Source organism: Poecilia reticulata, chromosome 6 (assembly GCF_904066995.2).
Source record: "Poecilia reticulata chromosome 6, P_reticulata-male-v2, whole genome shotgun sequence".
Lineage (NCBI taxonomy): Eukaryota > Metazoa > Chordata > Actinopteri > Cyprinodontiformes > Poeciliidae > Poecilia > Poecilia reticulata.
Window position 1 is genome coordinate 19,942,013 of NC_088835.1, and position 19,939 is coordinate 19,961,951.

General features: G+C 37.3%; 1 protein-coding gene across 7 annotated transcripts in view; it reads left to right on the forward strand.

The window, feature by feature from the left end:
- Positions 1-19,939, forward strand: part of shank3a (SH3 and multiple ankyrin repeat domains 3a) — a 195,761-nt gene that overhangs the window by 44,195 nt on the left and 131,627 nt on the right. For all 7 annotated transcript variants that reach the window (XR_014087898.1, XM_081608116.1, XM_081608115.1 and 4 more), the window contains one exon: positions 6,860-7,348. Coding sequence is in view for 6 of the 7 variants with exons in the window: in XM_081608116.1 (XP_081464242.1) it covers positions 7,040-7,348 (309 nt within the window). In the remaining variant the exon portion in view is untranslated. The remainder of the gene's footprint in view (positions 1-6,859; positions 7,349-19,939) is intronic.

The window sequence follows — 19,939 nt, forward strand, 5'->3', positions numbered from 1 at the left end:
AACAATAGATAAACTATTAGTGGAATTAAGGATTTTCTACTTCATAATTATGGTTGATGACTGTATTTGATGAATTTATTATTAAAAACATCTAAGAAATACTCCTGAAGCTTATAAAAACAAAGAAGGAATAGATTTCAGCAAGTCAAATAAAACGACCACATCATCACCCAAACGCTTAATTATTTTATAGATTGAGATGTAACTTTTTTTTTCTTCTTTTGCTCTTGCCCCTAGATTATCCTTCTATGATGCAAGAAGGACGAAATCCCTGACTAACTCTGTCCCCAACTATCAAGGGAAATCATTATTTCTCACTAAAAAATGACCTAAGGTCTGTTTGCCACATGAACAGACTTAAGTTGACTAATGTTGTTAAACATTTAAACTTGCCAGAGGTGAATTTACTCCCAATAACAACTTTGCAATTACAATACAGATGCAGCTGGATAATGAACTATACATTTTCACCATTGCAAGATTTTTCCAAAATACAGTTTTGAGCACAGTGGAAAGAGATGCTGCTGGTTTCATGTTGTGTACATCCAGATCACTGAATGAATGTTTCCTGGACATTGAGAGCATTACAAAACACTGGATTCTACAGCAGCTAGTTTTGAGGTGATCAACTGGCTTCAGTAAAGTACTATAAATTTAACACAAAATCTGAGGCATTTAGTATCTGACCATGGTTTTGGAAAATGCTGAGAGCAGAGAGGCACCAGTCTGCATTCGTTATGTGTTGCAGAATCTTCCAGCAGGAGGTGGTGTAGCCTCTGTAACACCGTGATTCAGCCAATGAGATCACTTTCCACGGTGCATGCAAAGAAGTCAAACTATAGATGTCCATATACTGAGCTATGAGTAATAAAATGGAATGAAACAGAATAAAAGTACTGAATGAGCTTACCTGAAATTCATAAAATACCTAAAAAAATTTTTAAAAAAAGCCTGTGTTGGTTATGACAGCTTCAAGACATTTCTAGTATGGAGAAATTAGCTTTGGTCAGCTGAGGTTTTGGCTCATTATTTCACACCCTTTATTTGTATTCTAAGGTTTTCTGCAGGAATCTAGTCAGATGATTGGGTAGACCAGCTTTATTTTATTTCTCTGAAACCAGTTGAGAGTTTCTTTGTGTCTGTTTGGGATCATCGCCTTGCTGAAACATTCACCTTCATTTTGTCATAATGGTCTGAAGACGGAGATTTTATCAGAAATGAACTGGTACATTTATATATTCATTATTCCCTCAGTTATACTAAGTTTTCCAGAGCTATATGCTGAAAGTCATGTACAATGATGTTATCACTCCAAACCTTCACCATATGCATAGTGAAGGTTTGGAGTGATATGCATTACCTTTGACCTTTGGTCCGTTTGTTGAATCTACATACATTAAAATTCTAATTTGATCACACTTCTTTTCTTTTTCACTTCACTATTTTATAGCCTTCAGTCTGCTTTTTCTTCAGCTATGAGTTTTGTGTGGCAAGTGTATATTTAGGCAGAGACAAATGAAATGAGTGCGCTGCATTTTCCTATAATAAGAAAAAATCTGGTAATTCTTTCTATAGTTTTCTGTGAGTGCTCTTTTGCTCTTGAACACACCTTCTGATAATTATTTTCCCTTCTTTGTCTGAAGTCTTGCAGAGAGCACCTGGTCGCTGCTAGTTTATGGTAATGATGTCCATTCCACTTCTAGATTATGACCCCACCATTGCTTACTGGAACTATTACATTCCACTCTATCAGTCAGTATGTTTTGCATCAATAAGTTTGCAAATGTGTTCAGAGAGCTCACTGGGTTTGCCCATCATGAACCGTTTCTGGTGTGACAGCTAGATAATGAGACCCTGAGCTGCTTCTTTTTTTTTTTTTTCAAACGCTGATATTATAGCTTTCCATTACCTTTTGTCCTTCTGTTGCTTAATCCATTTCTTTGTGTCCTATTTTGGTGCATTTAATTTTATTCATGATTCTATGGCTTGTTTGTTTATTTCTTTTTCTGCACAGATTTTTACCGACATCTAGTGAGAATTTCCTATCAGTTCTACCTTTAGAAATATATTTACTTCAAAAATAAAAAATTGACATAATCCAAACCTACTGCAGCAATAGGTTTAGTTTGGCTATGAATAACTATTAAAAATTGCTCTGGCAATTATTAACACAGCAATAACTTTTAACCAAAACTACCACAAGATTATCAGAAAATGATCGTCAAAATCTTCTTCAGTCTTCAGTGGAAAACTTGTCCCCAAAATCCATCCATCTATTTTTTTTACACCCTTGTCCCTTATTGGGGTCGGGAGGGTTGCTGGTGCCCATCTCCAGCTAACGTTCGGGCGACAGGCGGGGTCACCCTGGACAGGTCGCCAGTCTGTCACAGGGCAACACAGAGACACACAGGACAAACAACCATGTGCACTCACACACTCACACCTAGGGACAATTTGGAGAGGCCAATTAACCTGACAGTCATGTTTTTGGACTCTAGGAGGAAATGGGAGTACCCGGAGAAAACCCAGGCATGCACAGGGAGAACATGCAAACTCCATGCAGAAAGACCGGGGCTGGAAATCGAACCCAGAACCTTCTTGCTGGAAGGCAACAGCTCTACCAACTGTGTCAATGTGCAGCCCTTGTCCCCAAAATATAATTTATAATTTAACAAAATACTTTAACCTTCCAGTTAAAATACTTTTAAGTAATTATTTGCTGACTTGGATTTATTTTGAACAATTTATTTATTTTAACACAAATTGATTTTGAACAATTGATTTATTTTCACCACAGTGACTAACCGATTGGTTGATGTGCTACAAATATGGCTGCTTAAAACATTTACAGACTCACAAAATGGCAAATGAAGTTGAGGTTTAGTGACATCACTCCCAATAAGTGGCTTAACTTTATTAATAAAGAAAATTTGTCCTTTTATTTTAGCAATCTCTTTTAGTCCTATGTGTGCTTTTGCGTACCGTTCATGTCAGCAATTGTTTAAGAGCAACGGCAGTTTTCTATGGCTAAACCAAGAATGAACAGAAAAGGCTGTGTCATAAACTACAACACAATACCTTTAGCTTGGACAGAGCATTTCACTTTAACCATTAGCAGTTGAGAAAAGGACTTAACTTAGCACGTCTATACATGCTGTTGGTCGGATGAGCAAAGAAACGGTTTCAGCGGCCCCTCTCGGTGTGGCGGATAGGGAAGCGTCTGCTCAGACTGGCACACGTGAGGCAGCATGTTGTGAGGCAGCGAGCTGCAGAAGTGTGGTTTGTCTTCTCTCAGGACAGTGGAGGGAAAATCGCTTCATTAATGTGATCAGACAGACAGACAGTATCTCTTCTTGGGGGAATCCAGAACGCTTTTATGATTTATTTGCTGCAGGATCTCACTGCATCTCTTCAAAGATGGAGTGTTTTTACATGGCCATTAAGGAAGAGGATTTCACATTTAGTGAAATCCAGGTGTCTGTTGGAATGAGGAATTATTTATTTTGAGTTAGTTATATAGTCTTTATGACATGACAGAGTTTCCCTAATGGGACACCACTTCTCCTGGGAGTTACATAAAAAAAATAAAAAGATTAATGCAATGCATTTTGTGATAGAGTTTTACCAGTACCAATTTTGTTTTGATATTGGTTTAGACCTAATTTTCCCATCTTCGATTGTCCTGACAACAATTAAAAAAAAAAAAAAAAGATTTTGTTTTATACAGAGCATTTCACTTTAACCATTAGCAGTTGAGAAAAGGACTTAACTTAGCACGTCTTCTAAAACATCGAAAATATATTCTAAAACAAAATCAGTTTTGATTTTGTTTAAGTATAAAAATACTAAAACAAAATCAAAACTGCCAATTGCATATCTTATAGGTAACAAACAATATTAAGAAGGAGATATGCCTGAAATGATTCAGAGTTCAAAATGTGAAGTGTGAGTTTTTTTATGTTAACTTCTGAGTTTTAAATGTGTGGCTGGTCAAAGTCACATAGAAATAGTTACCAGGCTAATCCTCTTATGTATTACAGGTGCCTGTCATGCTCTTACTTTAGAGTTAATGGGATTAAGTAGATGCTCTAAAGTGTCCAGCAGTGACCGAGGGCTTGCATGCGAGCCTATAAACTCAAAAGACTTGGTTTAAATGCACCTCAAATTTTTCAAAGGGTGTGTTGTGATTTGAAAGTTCAGTATTTTAGATGTGGTGCTGCTGAAAGGAAATATATGTAAGAAACATTGGTTTTGTATTGTACATTAACAAAAAATAATTTTAAATTTATTTTAAAATCATGAAGCTTTACAGGGTTGAGAATTAATTGGCATAATTAGTAGGACTGTGCCTGTTTTATTTCTAGCATTTAACATTTATACCTTCCATATCAGGGGCAAATATGGACGGTCCTTCTGGTTCTTAACACAGAACTTGTTCTGCTGGTCCGGGTGAGGATTGGTGGAACTGCTTCTTTTGGTTCTGGTTCTGGGTTTGGTGTTGTTAAGTTTTGGGCTTTGGAGTTATGGATAATGTTCAAATACCCACATCTTCTGTTTGGTTAGGGCTTTGTCTTTATGGTGACATTCAATCTAACTTCTTTTACTTTATTAATCAATTTTATTCAGGGACTTTTAGAAACAAACGTGTACAGCTTGCACGTCAGTGTAAAGTGAAATAAAACTTGATGACTATGGTATAATTTGATTTAGTCTGCTGAGGTCATTTTAGAGATTTTGGTATTTGTCTCCTTGTAAAAGAAGACTTCACCTTCAGTCATTCAAACTTTAGACAAACCACATTACCTTTGACGACACAGTCCTGTTTATACAGATTGTGTTTCATTCACAATCACATTGAAGCATTTTGGAAACTTGGTATGTGAACGTGGCTATAAGAACTTTGACTGTAGGAAGTTGGATGGTTACAGTGTTTCTGACTTCAGTGTCTCTTCTGAGTAGTACTTTACTGCAACTTCCAGCACTTTCAACTTGTAACGTGTTTGCGACAACTGATATGAGGTCACACTTTTATCTTTATTGTATCTATATTTGTATCAAAACCATAAAAGTACAATGCCCTCTAATAAAAAACTACAAATTTGTAGCATGAGTACATATTCCAATGTGTTTCAAAAGTATTTCGAGACACTCCTACAGGAGTTGCTCTAGGATTTTGCAAACACTGGAAACGCTGGCTCCTTTTGTTAGTTATGTGGTCCATGCATGTCCAAAGAAAGAGCCATGTTTACATTGTTGACAGAAAGTCAAGGTTATGTTCAGTGAGTGCTGGACACAGGTAGGTCTGCTTCTAGTCTCTTGTCCTGTTTCGGGTGTTAATGAATTGGACCGCAATGGCAATTATGAAGAAGATCTAGAAACCTTGAGTTCTCATCTTTCACTTTCGTAGATGATGTTCTAAAAGTGTCTTCAAGCCATGATCTCCTAGATTCACTGGAAATGTTTGCTACTGAGCGTGAGATATCTAGAGTTGGCGTCTGCACAACTAAATTGGAGGCCATGGTTTTTACTTTGGAGGCACTCAAGTACCATGATGTCTCATTCCTGTGTTGGTATTGTGCAGTATAAGCAGATTGGAGCCTCATAGTCATGCAGGTGTTGCTCTGTTTTTTTGTGAAGAGAAAATGTAAAATTAAAGAAAAAAGCTGTATATTTATCGGTCAATCTGTAGTCCATCCTCAACTTTAATCATGAGTTCTAGATAAGAACATTTTGAGGACAGGTTGAAGTAAAGCTATTGTTCCTCAGCAGTTTACTTCAGAGAAGTAACATGGCGCATTTCAGTGTTCTTAGATTTTGTCAGATATCAAAGGACCAGACTTGTCAAGCCGTCATCCTATTCATTTAATCTGTTACTCTGCTATGGTTTGACAATATCTTCTAAATTCAGTAAAGCTAATCGCCTCGTCTTCTGAAAGCTAACTGTGTTAAAAGTTACACATATTGACAGGTTACAAATGTACAACATGACAAGTGAAAACAAAATTGTTTGCTGGTGCACTTTGGTAAGTTTTTAATTTAGCCAAGATAGAGATTCTTGTTCAGTAATTCTGTGTAGATGTCTCCTACTAATGAAAATAATTATTTAGCAGAAAATGTTTTTGCTGTCTGCAGCATTGTTTCATGGCTTGACAAGGTCTGCATGATGAAACTAAATAAAAACCACCCCTCCTGCTACACATGAGAATAAAGAAAGAAAAAAAAAAAACCTTGGAAATTTCATCTGCATTTATGGCATTTGTTCTGTTTCTTTTTTTCCTGGGAGGCTTTTGATCAGTGACACCACCCACAGATAATGTGAAGCATGAAGGCCAAATCCTGCACTGCATCGATTGAACAAACACACCCCACCTCCCTCCACCAACACAAACACACTTGTGCTGCCCTAATATCGCCACAGCGTTGGTCCACTACAGCAACAGCAGTAGCATGTGACAGCAACAGCGTTCATTTATGTGTAAGGGCAGCATTAACTTGTGCAGAATTTGTTTTCAGAAAGCAGTGTTGTGACGGCGACATTACTTAAGCACACTTGCAAATGAGGGCTGAAACAAATGAAACATGTCATGTTCGAACTCAATTTTCTGAAGGAAGCACACATTTAGTTTTTTTCTTGCTAATAATTTTAGAGTTATTGTTTGTTTCTCACGTTTACAGATAAGCCACTTGTCATCTTACTACAGAAAATGTCTTAGATTGTGTATTATTTCAAAAGGTATTGTCAGGATTGCTTTGTACTTATCTTATTTTTTGTGTTTTTTTTCCCCTCTTTCTCTCTGTAATCTCCATTTACCCCCCTCCTCTTTTACCCATTCCCATTCTGCTTCCCTCCTTTTACCAGCCTTTCTCTCCCTCCCTCTTTTTCTTTCCCAGGCGAGTGATGCATGCTGCAAACGGCGTGTGCGTGTAGTGTGAACAAGACCCACTGGTGTATGCGTGTGCCCGTGTGAGTGCGTGTGCGTGCATGCGTGTGTGTGCGGAGAGAGAGAGAGAGACATAGACTGAGCCCCCAACACGGAGCATGCCTCTGCGTCCGGCAGCCGGCAAACATGAGCCACCCAGCTCTCCACGGCAGGACCAGCAGCAGCAGCGCACACACACACACTCACGCACGCACACGCACCCTTACACACACGCAGCGAACGGCAGCCAGGGGGCCAGCACTGACAGCAGCAGCTCCCGGGAAGAGGAGAGCAGCGTCCCCGTTCCTCGCGCTGTTCCGGCTTTCGGTCCCGGTGGAGAGCACAGCAACAGTGCAGGAGCACCCATGGAGGAGCCAACAGGCAACACTGTGGTCATCCGCATTGGAATCCCAGACCTACAACAGACGGTAAGAGCTTTCTCTGTTGCCACTGCTGGAGAGCGTAAAAGAGAGGGAAGGTGCCTCTCCCCCTTCTTTGCCGTCAGGCTGCTTTTAACCTGTGTTCTCTGCTTGGTGGATTGGAGGTTATCATCTTTTTCTTTGTCTTTCCATTTTATCTTTTTGTGCTATTTTTTTCCTGTTTTCAGTCCGGTTCTCTTTCCCTCTCATTTTGTTTTCAGTATTCAGACTTTGTAGCTTTGCTTGCCTGCTGGCTTCTTGGGGTCCCCCCCACCCCCACCTGTCCAACGGGCTCCTCACTAATAAAGGTGCCTCTTTATAAACTGGGCTTCAGCCGACTTTGACAACTAGCCTCTTAGCGTGAAAGTGAGACTGGAGAGAAAATGCATTGGGGGTAAAGGAGGCTAATATACAGGATTAAAAAATAAATAAATCACGATAGTCATGAACACAGGCTGTAAAACTTTACCTCAGACCTGTCTTCTTGTTTCTGCTATTGCTCCATGTCAGGACATAGAAAATAGATTCAATATTAGTCTTCTTAATCAAGCAGCAATTTACCTGAAGAGGTAGATTGTGCCTAGGTGTTTTGCATCTACTAATGAAAAAAAAGCACAACCATTAGACTGTGAGATTGGTTGCTCCCTGCCGTTATTTTATCTAGTCTAGAATTTGGTATGCACTCCCCATCTCTTAACACATTCACCGTGACCAAAAGTCTCTGTCAGCTTGTGGTTGGTGCAGAAGGTGCTGCAGAAGGTGCAATCAATCAGGATAAATGTCTAGATCATTAATTAGTTTTCATCTACCCTAATTTATATGCATTGAGGGATGCTTATTCTTGGAAGAACAATAAATACCATTTTGTGTTTTTCTTTCTCTTGTTAGAAAGTCATTTAGTCTTTTAAACATCTGCTAAAAAATACTGAATTGGCAGAAAATGATTTTATTTTCCCATATGGCCACTGACATATGGGATAAAGACCAATGGTTATTTTTTCATTTTAGCACCTCTTTTGGAGTGGGATATATTATGACTTATAAGCACATTAATAATATTTTAATTCTGAGCTGACATGTTAGAGGTAGGAAGATTAGCAGGGTAAAGTTCAAATGAGTTTCACAAGGACCACATTTTGATGGCTAAACGATTGGCTTAGATCATCTCCAAGCTCTTCTGAGCCGTTTTCATTCTGCAGGAATCAGTTTGGTTAAAAGTGATCCAAAGATGGAATGGTGGTGAACTGGAGACAGGGTCATGTTTCACGTCAGGAGCCGAGGCCGGACCACTTGGTGCACACCAACAGATTCTGTTGTTGTAGAAATTGCTGCAGAAGTTAATGGTTCTGACATCTGGATGCTTGTCACATAATAAGATGTCAGAAAACAGCACGTTGCAGGTTGTATGGCATTGTAAAGCTACAGACAGTGTTGTGGTCAAGATCACCTAACCCGAGACCAAGACAAGACCAAGACCGGAGTGTATCGAGACCAAGACAAGACCAAGACTTTTAGGGTCCGAGACCAAGTCAAGACCAAGACCGAGGGAAGTCGAGACTGAGTCAAGACCAAGACCAGCGCTGCGCTCTACATGATATGATAAAATGTGAAATATGATCAAAATTACTTCTCAAATTGATCTGAAAGATCCATATTCCCATAAAAACACATAAATATTAAATACTTAATAAATTTAACCAATATTAAATTTAACAAACTCTTTGTTCTCCTTTGCTTCCATCTCTGTGCTACGATCCGCGGTGGTCTTGTGCCATTACCATATAATTGTATTTAATTAGCAAGATAGAATCATGACGTAGATCATCATACACTTTATTAACAGTTGTATGGCATTCTGACTTAGCGGTTAAGTAGGTTAATGAGTTTTACACGGGCGTGTGTTGTAGCTGACTCCAGCTGCAGCCAGACCCCGCTTTAAATACACTTTGAAACCACGACAACGCATGTATATCTATATAGTTATCATGGAAAACAATTTAATGACTTATTTTCATCATAACTTGTTGCTTATGGTGAACTGACAACTCCTCTCACTGTCGGACTTCTTAATGCGCATGCGCAGGCATGGTACTCGCTGCATGTATGCTATTCTGACAGCATATGGTAATCTGACAGAGTGGCTCTCACTGACACTCCAGTCCTATCTAATAAGTAAAGACCTGTGCAGAAGAATCGTACTGCTCCTGAATGTCGCATCACTACATTGCACACTTTTGGACACATCGTTGTCCCATATATGCGACAAGTCAGTCAACATCTTCGCACAATAATTCAGCGCAGTGAGTGACTTTTTTCATCACAAATGTTTATGTGTCTCTATACAGCTAGCTTTGCTAACATCACGTCAACGGAGCTTACCTTTCTTTCAGATACTTTTCTAAGTGACGAAAAAAGTTAGACGTAGTCCCCACCGTCTGAAAGTGAAGCACTGCTGAGTTAGCTGTGGCCATCGGATTTCTTATGATTTATGCAGCGCCATTCTGTTACTGATGATTAGACAGACATCTTCTGCCACTGAGAGAAAACCACTGCGCATGTCTTGGAGCGCCGCGTGCGAGTGATGGGTGGGGAGTAACATAAACACATAATTGGCAAGTCACGTTATTGGTTGTATTTTAATCGGTGCATTTTGCATCCACTTAAAACAAAGATGTTAACAAATAAACTGGACAGTATGCTGAATGTTTAGTGATATTTTCACAGTTGTGGTCTCGACTGGTCTTGAAATAAAATGCCAATTCCTCAGCGCCCGTCTCTGACCGGTCTCGAGACCAAGACCAATTTCGAGTACTACAACACTGGCTACAGACAAATTGCTGTGGCCACGCTGAGCTCTGTCAAACAGCCAAAGTGCCAATAGTGGGCAGGTTAGCATCACAACTGGGCCATGCTGCAATGATGGTTGAGCTGTTCTGCTGCATCATGTTTTATTTTACATTGCATAGATGACTGGGTGCATTTTATGAAGTGTCACTTTTCAAGGTAACAGATGGCTCCAGTACCCATCCATCCAAACATAATTTTTCACTTATGAGATTAAAATGTCCAGATGCAAAACCCAAACATATTTTTCACTAATGACACCTTTTAGCACATTCTTAGGGATCCAGAGGTGCTCCCAGGCCAGAAAGGATGCAAGTACCTCCAGCAAGATCAAGGTCTGCCCTATGCTCTCCTCTAAGTGACAAGTTCCCAAAATACACTTTAGGAAGAAGAGAACTTGTGTCATAATTTATGTTATGCTTTGCTGGGAAATGTTTGGTCCTTCTATGCATTTGGATGTTATTGTGGTTATCAGCACTTCCATGAAAACATTGTGGCCTGAAGTTCATAGCCTCTTGTAGGAGGATAATCATCTATCTGCAAATCAAAAAAAGATTCAGTCATGATTTGAGGAGCACAAGTGCAACATTCCACATTCTTTTTCAATTCTATTAATTTATGTAACGCCAGCTGAAAACAAATATCACCTTCAAGCATTTTCCAAGACAAAAATACGTAGTTTATTTACAGAATTGCATAGTTAATTCAATCCAAATTCAATGTAGATAACATACATGATAATGGTTTGATTCTAGTTGTGACACAGTGCTGCCAAGTTTGGTCTATTGTGACAATTGGTGAGAAGCTTTTTGCCAAAGGAAATGCAGCTGATTGCATGATCCAATAAATCAATAATAATATGTTTTGTTTGATAAATACCTGATCAATATCAATAGAAATACATTAGATAAAATTTTCAATAATTTCACTGGAATTCGAGCCAGAACCAAACAACATTTTGGGGGGATGTAGGCAGAGAAAAAGTCTTCAGCCACTAATCCTCTGACAGCTAGCTAACCAAGCTGTTGGTTACCTAGCAACAGCTTGTTGAATGACTTGTGCAGCAGCAGTTTCAGGTTTTGCTACCGTGCCTAATAGCTGCTTAAAAATGGCAAAGTGAAAGGACAAGATGAGTAAAACAGCTTGAGAAGTTTTGCCACATTTTGGCCACATTTCAGTTATCTAAAACAAAAAACTAATAAATAATTATGGATATTGGCTAATATGAAACATTTGTATCATGGGAAGATTTTCAGCCATATTGTCTTGTCCTACATGTTGCTAACAACTTGATGCTAAAAACCACAGCACACCTTCTGGATTCTAGTGGAGTCCATGCCAAAGAGCTATTAGCCAAGTGGTCATAAAGGTATGGCGGATAGGTGTGTTGTGATTCTCTGTACTTGGGTCTTGAATATTGCTGTTGTTGCTATCTTCTACCTATAATCTGTCATCCTCTCATTTTACATCACCATAAATGGGATCCTACATTTTTGATTCCCAAAATGTTGATCCTGCCCTTATCTGCTGTGCTACTGTGCATATAGAGGCTTTTTGAGTTTATTTTAGGTGTCCTTTTTATTCTTCCACAAGACATGTTAGGCAAAATGCAAGATGCTGGTAATGTGTTTTGTCATTGTTTATTAGCTCATTGTGGTTGGCTGAAATGACCTATTGTGTCTTAGTGAGGCTCCAGCTCTGCAAGCCCGAAATAAAGACAGGAAATAAAAGGAGGGCAGTTGAAGAGAAAGCTGAAAATTCCCCGAAGGTACTGCATACTAGCCTTCTGTGAGCAAAATAGTTTTTCATTCTAGTTCAAAACCCCTGCCCGCACACGCCACCACTCAAGCACGCACACACGCACATAAATCCTAATCTTATTTCCAGGGGACTTACCTTAATGTTCTTACGTAATTCAAAGATGCTCAACAGTTCATTAGCCTTGCTCTCAAGTCGTGACATTTTATCCAGGAAATTTCTAAATGTTGAGAACACATATGGTGTGAAGTTGTGATCGACAGACAAACAGAGCAAGCGCCTGGAAATCTGACAGATAAACGTAGCGGCAGATGACAGATGGCTAGATTTGGAGACTTTGAATTTTTTATGCAGCAGTCAAAAGTGACTTCTGTATACACTGAGTGAAAAGGGGATTACTCTAGGACAGTCTGCCTGAGTAGGATTACATATCGCCTGCTGCGTTTCAAGTCTGGATCTGAAGAATGAAGCGTCATGCAAAGATCACAGTGGGAAACATTTTACCTTTTCAGCAGGAAAGAAGGAATGAGCGAGGACTCATGTAGGGTGGATGCAATATATGGAATGGCAATATCCTCTTACGGCTTTTCCCTCAATCTCTGGGCTGTTCCTTTACAGTAACAACTGTCCTGCTTCAGCAAACCTGTTGTAAATGTGTCATCGTTGCAAAAATGTGTTTCTAGATCAAGCTGCAGTGCCAAACCTGCAATAAAATAGATTAAAGACTTTGGCTAATGTTTATATGTTTTCAGATTTATCAAATTTAAAATGTTCATAAGTTTGTAGATGTAGCATTCTCTCAGGTTGTAATGAAATAAAAAGGGGCAGGGGACGAGAAGCTGTAAACCCATTGAAATTTCATACCGAGAATTAATTTGATGAAACTGCTGTACCCTCCATGATTTGAAACTAATAAGTGAAATAAGTAGTTACTAAGGTTTAGTGAAAATATTGTGTCGAGAGCTGAAGGAAGCAGTATGATCTCATTCGCTGCTGAAATCTATTTTCCCAAGCAGAGTGTTGTACAGACTACTAAAGATTTGGCTTTTTTGAGATAATAGGTATTGTTTATCATTCACCATATCCTGCATCAATGAAACACTTTCTTCTTTTACGGAAGCAAAAAGAGATGGATTCCCAATACTGCTAATGGGTGCTATTTATCTCTCTACAGAGCAAAGGTGTCATAAATAGACTGCCCCAAATATCTCTCTACCTTCTTTAATTCATCTGTTTGTTGTTTTTTTCCCCTTCAGATAGTTGCTTCTTATAGGAGATTTCAAATTCTTATTTATTCACAACTTTTCTTTTGCTCTTAGATGTTTGGTACAACAATGTAATCTGCACATTAGTCAACAAGATGAAAGACTCAAAAATGGAAAAGCTGCATGTCTGATTACTCTTATTGTGGACCTTTGAGTTGGTGGGTTCTGTGATTCAGGTTTATTGTGTGGAAAATTGCTTGCTTTAACTATTTGAAAGCCCTGCAGTTCTGTTATGCTGAGTAATTTCGGCATTTTATCGTAAAAATCAATTACAGTAGTTGGTGAGGACAATTTCACATCTTTGGAATGCAAAGTTATCAATTCGCTTTTTTTTTTCTTTTTAGACATTATATGCTTTACTGCAATTTCATACTTTTTTAATTGTACAGCCTCAATATTGGTGATTTTAAGTATTTCCTCACATTTTACAGAAAATGGATATGAAAAGAATTTAAGCCATCACTTAAACACATTCATTAGGATCCATAACATATTGGATCCTAATGAATGTGTAGGTTTGTGTTTCCATGTGGTGGATTTTTAAAAAAATATATTTTTGTTTTTCATTCAGTGGAGTAAATGGAGGAGGGCAGAGAAGAAAGAAATTATACTCAAGTAAGATTAGTGTCACTTCAAAAATACTTTTAAATAAAAGTAAAAATGTTTGGTGCAGTAAAACTTTTAATCAGAGTACTTTTCTTTTAAAAAGTTTACTGAGTAAATGAAATTGTTTTATTATTAAACTTGAGAAATTTTTAAACACGACTTTATTTAAATGTTTTTAGGAAAAGGAACAAAAAAATACAAGAAAAAAGAAAAGTGAACAATATCTCTAATGTTACAACACCACAGTATTACAGTGCTCTGACTTCTAAGAAAATCCACCAAAGGGCATTCACATCTCTTATTTTTCCTCCCGTCTTTTTGGGTGAGTCGGTCTTTCCAACAAACACATCTACATATTTGCCACAATATATTTGCCACCCCAAAACAACCTATCATCCTCCTGGCAGATTAAACAGACAGTTTTAACTTGGCGAGAAATTCTCAGGATGTAGTCGTGTTAAAAATAAGGGCAGTCCAGCATAACTCACTATTCCTGTTCTTGTTAGAAATTATATTACTGTATGTCAAACAATTAAATGAGAATAATAGAAAACCAACAACACTAGTCATGGTATGAAGGCTGCAGGTTCTGTGTAATTGTATAATTAATTTAGATGGGAGTGTTTAAAAGAACAGCTGTATTAAGTTTAGTGAGGGAGGTAATGCTTCATAATACAGAAGCAAACAGATTATTGTTTTTTTTAAGGATGAAGGGAGCAAAGTTGTAAATGTTAGTGATACTATAGTATGTTCCTCTGTGAAAATATGAGTAATTCCAGATATTCATCAGAACTGTGCACTCTGATTAAAAAGTTTTATGGACTGGAAAAAAAAAACAGTCCATAAAACAGTTATTTTTTGACAAGCCACTTAGCTAATATATTGTCAAATGATTTAAAATAGAAACAACAGCTGGAAAGATGTGGAAGATAAAGGAAAACTGCCACATGAAAGAATCTGTATACAAATACATTGTTTTTGATGTATTTGTACGGTATTTACTTATAAATATTAAATAAGTGATTCATAAGAGTACAGCTACTTTACAGCTTTTTGAGCTTTTGTTTGATTTTTAATCTTACTGTTGTGTTATATCACTTCAAGATATTTAGTTACATATATGAAATGCATTATTATTATTATTATTATTATTATTAATTATTATTATTATTATTATTATTATTATTATTATTATTATTATTATTATTATACCTCCAACTTCTTTGCAGATCGAGTGTAACATGCCACTTGTACATTTTTTGAATCTTTTTTGCTGATGGTGTTTAGTGCTTCCTATTTTGAATCTTTCCACGCTCTTATTCTTTTTTGGCTTTATTTTTTTTTCAATCTACTTATACTTGTTATGTTGAAGAACCATTGTAACTACAAAATTTTAAATAATGGTTTTATATAATGGCAGATGAATTGAAACCAAAATGGACTAAAATACAGTTTTGCTCTCTGTTAGCTTCTTGCTTCTCTCTGATGTCTAGTCATTACTGCTCTTTGGTTTCTAGACTGACTGACATTAACCCCATTTATTGACCAACTTTTCTTTTGGTCCAAATATAACTTTTCCTGGTAATTATGTTTTTTCTTGCTTTAATGTTCAGTTTTCTTAAGTGGCCTTTACATTAAGCAGATATTGTCAACAAGGTTAGAAGAGAGAGTAGGACCTCAAAGACATGGACTGAAGCTTCAGTCAAAAGATACCGCAATGGGGGCAACCAGTCAATCAGCTGGGCTACCTAGTCCCAGTTTTTCAGACTTTGTTTAATCAAAATCAATACATGTGGACAATTTGATTAAGAAAATGGTTTGAACCAATAGCTGAATCTTTTGAAGAGGCGTATATTTTATGTTAATGTTACTGATGTTCTCTGAGAAAATCTGCCTATTGGAACAAAATGTAACATAGCAGAGCTGCAAAGATTTTCCCAGCTGATGCAAGAATCAGTAACAAATGTAGATCTAGATATATTCTAATGAATCTGCTCTGCTCTTCGCTGTACGTTGCTGAATGTTCTTTCCATCTTGAAAGAATAAGATGGAAAGAAACAATTTTTGTTTCAGCAAAAATTGTCAGCCTCCACTTGCTAATTTTTAGCAGCCTCAACTTGCTAAAAATTAAAGAAAGCACCGAGTTTTATAACTCGGTGTTTTCTTCACCGAGTTATAAAACGATTGAGGAATAAATACAGCAGAAAAGTTCCTTTGACAAGAAGAATGAGAAATTTTTCATAGTTCATAGCAAAATTATCTTGTAATTGTAATTTCCCATGACATTTGGGGAACTGACTAGGTGGTGGTGTGATGTTCTGGGGATGTTTAGAATGACCTGGACGTCGAGGGTGACTGTTTAGCCATGAGGTGCTAACCTTAAACTACATGTTCAGTTGAGTGATACAGCAGGACATTAACTTGCACAACAGCAAGTTTACGAACCCTCACAAAAATGTTTTGGGGTGGCCTAGTCAAAGTCTAAACCTGGATAAAACTGAAACACTAGTACAGGATCCTAAATGGACTATTTGTAATAAAAAAAGAAAACAACTACATTTTGCTTAAATTTAAAAAAATTGAAAAACAGTGTAAAACTATTGTTAATCATAACTCATGCTTGATGGCAATCGCCATAAGACAAACAAAAACAATCTATATTTAACATTACACAGCTAAAAACGAATTAAAAGCCAATCTGAATAATTAAGTCATTTGGATAATTAAGCTCTGCAATGTACTGGCAACCTGTCCAGAGTATACTGCGCCTCTCGCCCATTGATATAGGCATCAAGTTTCATGTTTTTTCTGCGATTGCTGTTATTTTTTTTATCCAATTAATAATTTTCTGAGCGTTGTCATTTTCCTTTTGTGTATACACTGTGTACAGGCTTCCTTAAAAGTGTCTTTTATTCAGCTTTCCCTGATTCTGAGTTGATGCTTGCACACAGTGGTCTGACAGTTCACTGACGTACATATAGTCTTCACAGAGATTGATTGACACATGCATTGTTATATCAGTGAGTTGTGGAAATCTTTCTGGAAAAAAACGTATACCTCTGCGCTTCTATTTTTAACTTCATTCATATTGGCAAGAGGACACAAGACATGACTAGCATATTCAACTCCATCTGGCTTCAGGACCCAACTAGAGAAAGACAAAGAATAGAAAGCTATGATCCTTTTGTATAACACGTTTCTCATATTCTGATTTTGTTTCGCCCTCATTTCTGTTTCTGCTCAATTTGTCTATAACCCCTTAAAGGACAGCATAATGTAACTTAATTAGCTTTATTTATTAAGCTAATAAATAAACCACCTGCAGGCAAGGTGGGTGAAGAGTCTTGTCCAAGGACACAATGGCAGAAACAGACAGAGCAGGACTCAAACCGGCAACGCACTGATTATGCCACAAACTTCTACTACTTTAATTTCCATGTTTAAAACTCTACAGTATAGCTTAATTCACGGCAACTATTTTCAATGGAAAGCTTTGAAAATAGCTTTCCATTGAAAGGTCAGCAGTTACATCTGGCAAAGACCTAAATCACATAAACCTAAATCTGTATGCGATTTGGTGTCAAAATATTTTTGTGATATTCCGTCATTCTGATTGTTTTTTTCCTGTGGAAAGACTGTCAACTATATGAACTGCACTTTGCTTAAACAAAAATTGTCAGCCTCCACTTGCTAAAAATTAAAGTGCAACTTGTGCAAATAAATCCAATGGATTGCTGAACTCTATATTTTGCAATTTTCACTTACAGGATTTTTTTTTCAAAGCATAAGTGACAGCTATACTCTCTCTTCTTCAACACACCTAAATCTTGTTATCTTGTTAAATCTTGAATGACTTGTTACCAGGCAGAGCTGAATGGCTTGCTGAGAAGGAAATTCAGCCATATATAAAAGTTTATTTTAGCAGGGATGCATCTAAATGTTGCAGGATTGTAGCTGTTGAGGGCTAGATTTGGGATTAAGTGGATATAGAAAATGGATGGGTTTTATTAGAGCAGATTAGAAATATGTCCCAGAAAGGTCATATAAGAAAAAACATTACCGTTATTATACATCAGTGTTTACCTCAGGAAAGCTAATTTAGTATATGTAATTTTTCAAATACAGGGCCATAGCATCTATGTCTTGTCCCTCCTGTTCTCCCTTTTATTGTTTTCCTTTTGAAGTGTGAAAGAAACCTGGGAATATATTGAGACAGTAATATGAGCCCACTGCCACTGACCCTTTCAATATTATGTCTGTTCGAAATCTTTTTGTTTGTTGCTGACCAAACAGCTCTTATGATGTAGATTTTCATATAGGATCTCATACGTGATGTTCTTGGATAAAAGTAGTGCAGTCTAAGGCATGCTAAGAACAATCGAAGAGGAGATAATAGTATCATTGTTTGATGTCAAACAGAGAAATAACCCATTTCAGATTAAACACATTTTCAGAGAGTTGAACAATGGTTGAAAACAGATATTTGCATATGCTGTATGTAAACACAGTCTTCTATCCAGACCATAACAACACTGATATACAGAGGTGGTAGCATTATGGTGTGAGGCTATTTTGTGACTGTGACAGTTCACAAAAGAGAGTAATGGAAAAGTTGAAGCATCACCTTTAGACAACAGCCAGGAAGGTAGAGCTCAGCTAGAAATAGGTATTTCAAATGGACAACAGCTAAAAACAATATGTTAAATGAACTGCAATGTGGTTGATCAACAACAAAGTTGATGATTTTGGGGTGGTCATCACATTGCCCTCTAGTCTCAGAAAATTTGTGGGCAGAGCTGAAGGCGTGTGTGTGAACAAAGTGACCCACAAACTTGGCCCAGTTACACCAGTTATGACAGGAGTGGGCCAACATTTCAGAACTATTGTGAGAAGCTTACAGCAGGATACCCAAACCGCTTGACCTAAATCATATATAATGAAACATAATTCGAACTAAAGACATTTATGCAAATTTCTCAACTTGAAGAAGTTTCACTTTTTTCTCTTTTCTTTCATTATTCTGGCATTGAGCTGATAGAGATGTTGGTAATCCTAAGTAACTGTCGGTGAGAAAAGGAGGTGATGCATCTGTTTTTACAGTGTATCCAAACATCTGGATTTCAACTCTAAAGTTATGATTTACAACAATTCCACTTGACAACAAGGAACACTACTCTTCACAGTTTCACTCACTGTGAAATGAATCCGTTATCATTAGCTCAAAGTCATCAACAGCCAACACATCCTGTTAGCAAAGCTTTCCATTCGGCTACAGAACATTCTCACACCAGTTAGTCAGAAATTACCACAATAGCATATTAAACACTATTCTTTTCAGAGATAAGAGTAGGGTTCTCTTTTCTTGTGTTGGGTAGGCTTATTGTTTTATTATTGAGGCACAGTGTTCAAGATGTCATTTTTTTTCTCTACAAGTGTTGAAGTCTCATAGTGACTGACGTTAACTGTAAATCTTTTCGGCATGTTTGGTCCCGCCTGTCAAAAGCAATCTGAAAGATGACTTTAATCGTCATTTGTTGTGTGTAGCTTGTGATTTTGTACATTGACGCATACAAAAAGTTAGAGCGAGGTAGTTAGAGCGAGGTAGATGCAAATAAGTCATTTTATTCCCCATATGCATGCACATTATTTTGTGGACAGAAATATGTTGACAACTAAATTCTTCTAAAGTATTGTCTGTTACGTTTTTCTTGTATTCATAAAATAATGTTAAGAGCCTCACTTTTTTCACTTTTCTATCAAACTAAAAGACTGATTACATGCTTGCATCCTTTGCAAGTAAAGCTATTTGAAGACTACTTAAAATTTCTATCTGTTGAAATGATCAGAATTATATGACATATTCATTATTATCCAAAAGAAGGTAAAAACATTTATTTTAGAAAATTTAGATTTTTAATTGCCATTATTAGCCATACTCTGTCATATTTCAATTGTTTTAGTCGACATCAAAAAGCACCAGGTACAACCACAAAAAAAAAAAGTAATATTTCGAAAGATTACTGACAAAACATATATTACTCTCACAATGCATCCAATGACACACACTCCCTTCCCTAAACAATGTGGACAACAGACAGCATGAACCATTTATTTGTTTCATTTGTGG